Raw genomic sequence first — 4,250 nt, 5'->3', positions numbered from 1 at the left:
GTTCTGGTCGGTCGTGCGCCTGAGAGGAGCCTTCCGATCAATCTCTCCCGATCTCAATTTGTAACGGCCTTTTATACTAATTTATAACAAACAGTGAGGCTGTTTGTTGACCTTGCGGTTATCCCCCGCGCGGTTGTTCGGCGTTTCTTTGTTAATATTCTTACTATTGATACTACCGTCGTGACGTCGTTTTCCGGATCGTCACATTTCTTCAAAAACATTTGTCAAAACCAGGTTCCGCATTAATCGCCGAAATCCAATTTCTGATACTGCTTATATGCGGTAAATGTAAAATTGATCTAAAAATAATATTTAATATTTTTAATAATAATATGTAATCTTTAACATTAATTTAAAAATCTTATAAATAACAATGACAATTGAGAAATATATCTGCAATAATTATAAGCCTTCGGCGAATAAAAATGTAAAGTTATAGCAAATTTTTTTATTTTATCGCTATATCAACAACCTTTCTTATTTCTATTTTTATTGATCCATTCATTTTGGAATAGTTTGCTAATGCTTGCATCAAAATTGTTAGCTATAATCTCACTTGGATCTCTCTCAAGAAGATTCTTTGTTCTAATTAAATGTACAATTCAATGTTTATACAATTCACATTAATAAAATGTATATAATTTTATAATTTTAAATATTTTACACATTATTTGCACAAAGCTGCATAAATTGAAGCTTGCCTTTATTCAATCAGTTTGTTTGATATAGCATATCTTTTGCAGCATTTCTTTGTGCATTTTAGTAGGCTTACTTAAATGTGCTTGGTTCATGACGTTTTGGATATGTCAAAATCGACCAGCACTTACTGCTGGAGCCATCTATTGACAAACAGCGGGAACTTAGTTGCGCACCTAATAGAATTAACGGTAGGAACAGAAGTTTCACAAAATATCGAAGGTACAGCAAAATTTTTTAAACGTACGCCACTTGTATTAAGTCTATCCATAAAATCTGTTCCATAAAATAAAGTGAGCACTAAGATTAAGTGATTACTACAGATTAAATGATATTTGTTGGGTTCAAAACCGACTCTTCCAATGGCATTAATCCACATTTTTAAAATATCCGGACGATTTAACGGAAACCTGAAATATTTACATTTTTAACTGAAACATAATCTTCAAATATTACAAAACTCGAATTATAAATAAATACATTTTACTTACCTAAATAAATGAAAACCATCTTTTGTGGTATTTTTGCATTTTGGAATGCAACAACAGCTAGGCATCTTTCAAGAATTTTTTTTTGTATCACCACGTCGGGTATCACATGTGCATGCACATGACAGATATACACATCACACGCGTACCGCCGCCATTTTATTGTAGGGTGTCATGGTTGAAACCGGAAATCCTGCCGGTCACACCTCTTTTGACGAAGTTAGCGATCTAGTACTAGTATAGACATCTGTGGTTTCTAAGTATGTCTTGATCACTTTCGCAATATGGGGTCGAGCATTGTCATGCTGCAAAATCACTTTATCGTGTCTCTTGTTGTATTGCGGCCGTTTGTCTTTCAATGCTTGAACGCATCAATTGCGTTCGATACCGATCGCCTGTGATTGTTTCAGTCGGTTTTAATAGCTCATAATACACTACGCCGAGCTGGTCCCACCAAATACAGAGCATGATCTTGGAGCCGTGAATATTTGGTTTGGCCGTCAACGTGGAAGCATGGCTGGGAACTCACCATGATTTTCTGCGCTTGGGGTTATCGTAATGAACCCATTTTTCGTCCCCAATCACAATGCGATACAGAAATCTTTTCCGTCTTTGCCTTTCAAGCAGCTGTTCACAAGCAAATAAACACCATTCAACATCTCTCGGCTTCAATTCGTACGACACTCAATTTCCTTACTTCTGAATCATTCCCATGGCTTTGAGACGTTTTGAAATGGCTTGTTAAGTCACTCCCAATGATCGTGCCAATTCTTCCCTTATAGAAATATCATACTAAGAATCATTGATAATTATTTATTTTCAGTATTAAAAATACTGGATAATAAGTAATTATCAATTATTCTTAGTATGATATTTCTATAAGGGTAACGTAATGAATTGCATAGAATAATGAAAGCAAAGGTGGTTATTTAAACCTAAACTGCTTTTAATTGAATTTGTAGACATATATTTCAATGTCAAAACATAAAATACTATTTGATACTGCAGGTATCTCCTGTGGCATTGTCACATGTATGTTTGTAATATAAGGTGTAGTAAAAAGAAATCCATTATTTTTGCATAAAATTGAAGGCTTTATTTAGCATAGTTAGAATGATCCGATTTAAGTCAAATATGCACCGTTTTGTTCGATAACTTGTTGTCATTTTGAAGGTAATTCGATTATGTCTCTCTCATAGAAACCCTTGTCCCTATTGGCAAAAAACTGGGACAGTCGATTTTCATAAGCTTCTCTTGAGGCGAATTTTTCACCAGCAAAATCATTCGCCATAAACAGGAACAGGTGGTAATCACTTCGTGCCAGGTCCGGACTATAAGGTGGATGCATAAGAACCTTTCAACCAAGCTTCCGGAACTTCTGGCGAGTCACTATCGATGTGTGTGGCCTGGCGTTGTCCTGATGGAACACAATTCCTTTCCTATTGGCCAAAGCTGGCCGCTTCTGGGCGATTGATTCCTTCAGACGGTCCAATTGTTGACAGTACAGGTCCGAATTAAGAGTTTGGCAGTAGGGGAGCAGCTCATAGCGGATGATTCCCTGCCAATCCCACCAAACACACAGCAAAGTCTTCCTGACCGTCAATCCTGTCTTGGCCACCGTTTGCGCCGGCTCACCGCGTTTCAACCACGACTGTTTTCGCTTGACGTTGTCGTAAGTGACCCACTTTTCATCACCAGTCACCATCCGCAGCAGAAATGGGTCGATTTTGTTGCGATTCAGCAGCGATTTGCAGATGGAAATTCGGTCCATGAGGTTTCTTTTGCGTTAACTCGTGTGGCATACATCGAGCTTCTTTTTGTATGCAGCCTTATTCAAGTGGTTCCAAACAGTTTTTTGTGCAATGTTTAGCTCCTGGGCAATCGAAACAGTGCTTACATGACGGTCGGACTCGACGATTTCCATTATTTTATCGACATTTTCGACAATTGGTCTTCCAGAGCGTGGTGCATCTTTGACATCAAAATTACCGGAACGGAATCGACGAAACCAAAATTGCGCGTGATTGGCTGTTACAGTATCAGGACCATAAACACTATTCACATTTTCAGCCGCCTGGCTTGCGTTTTCGCCTTTATCGAAGAAAAACTGTAAAATATGGCGTATTTTCTCTTTGCTGGTGTCCATCTTTGACGCGCGCTCAAACAATACTGAGTCAAACAATCACAAAACTGTCTGAGAAGTTTTTTTAGTACGAAATCTTATCTTTCTAACGCCATCTAGCGTAAACCGATCGCACTTATACAACGCGAGATACACATTACTAAAGCCATCTATTGGAAAAATAATGGATTTCTTTTTACTACACCTTATATATGCAACATCTTCCCTTATAAAAATATCATACTAAGAATCATTGATAATTACTTATTATCCAGTATTTTTAATACTGAAAGTAAGTAATTATCAATTATTCTTAGTATATTTCTATAAGGGTTTGTAACACAAACTGACTTGAAATATTTATAGAGATAAAACGAATCATCATTCAGTAAAAGTATTTTCAGAAAGATTTGCTCTGACAGATTCTTAAAAGTATTAGAGCTACATCCCTTATAGAAATATAATGCTGATAAGTAATAATTTGGCCAGTGATAATTATTGTCGTTCAATAATTTTATTACTCGTACGAGTAATAAAATTACTATTTATTACTGGCCAATTTATCACAGCCAGTGATACTTTTCTATAAGGGATATTTTGATATATGAAATATTATTGAAGCAAACTATCTAATACAATTACATATAGTGTCACAGAAGTTCACTCATAGACACAATTATTGATATCACAATCAGTATTACGTATTCTGACACATGAGATATTATTAGTTTGATTAACGAATCATCTCATGTAGCCATATGTAATATGATATAATAAATATTTCATGTAATTATATATATTGTCTTAGATCCTTAAAGAAATATCATACTAAGAATCATTGATAATTACTTATTTTCAGTATTAAAAATACTGGATAATAAATAATTATCAATGATTCTTAGTATGATATTTCTATAAGGGCACTTTTAGATATATATGCTTTT

At 35.4% G+C, this 4,250-nt stretch overlaps 2 protein-coding genes across 2 annotated transcripts in view; both read right to left on the bottom strand.

The window, feature by feature from the left end:
- Window positions 1-211: 211 nt before the first annotated feature.
- LOC116850191 (THAP domain-containing protein 3-like) lies at window positions 212-1,269 on the bottom strand. Its single transcript, XM_032828167.1, has 3 exons — window positions 1,188-1,269; window positions 873-1,106; window positions 212-299 (listed from the first exon to the last, which is right to left on the bottom strand). The coding sequence occupies exons 1-3, from the start codon at window positions 1,250-1,252 to the stop codon at window positions 212-214; spliced, it is 387 nt and encodes a 128-aa protein (XP_032684058.1). The 5' UTR covers window positions 1,253-1,269.
- Window positions 1,270-3,966: 2,697 nt separating this feature from the next.
- Window positions 3,967-4,250, bottom strand: part of LOC116850190 (THAP domain-containing protein 3-like) — a 1,256-nt gene continuing 972 nt past the window's right edge. The window contains exon 3 of the mRNA XM_032828166.1: window positions 3,967-4,012. Within this exon, the coding sequence (XP_032684057.1) occupies window positions 3,967-4,012 (46 nt within the window). The remainder of the gene's footprint in view (window positions 4,013-4,250) is intronic.

Source organism: Odontomachus brunneus, unplaced genomic scaffold (genome assembly GCF_010583005.1).
Source record: "Odontomachus brunneus isolate Ranch 3 - 2012 unplaced genomic scaffold, Obru_v1 Obru_scaffold_135, whole genome shotgun sequence".
NCBI classification, from domain to species: Eukaryota; Metazoa; Arthropoda; class Insecta; order Hymenoptera; family Formicidae; genus Odontomachus; species Odontomachus brunneus.
The sequence above is the reverse complement of the archived record's forward strand: the minus strand, read 5'-3'. Positions and strand labels throughout refer to the sequence as shown.

What these genes read in the sequence shown, in the direction of transcription:
- LOC116850191 (XM_032828167.1), bottom strand. Translation starts at nt 1,252, where the DNA reads ATGCCTAGCTGTTGTTGCATTCCAAAATGCAAAAATACCACAAAAGAT. An exon ending in GATGGTTTTCATTTATTTAG is followed by an intron (nt 1,107 to 1,187) that starts GTAAGTAAAATG and finishes TAAATATTTCAG; the next exon opens with GTTTCCGTTAAATCGTCCGG. An exon ending in CCTACCGTTAATTCTATTAG is followed by an intron (nt 300 to 872) that starts GTGCGCAACTAA and finishes TATTATTTTTAG; the next exon opens with ATCAATTTTACATTTACCGC.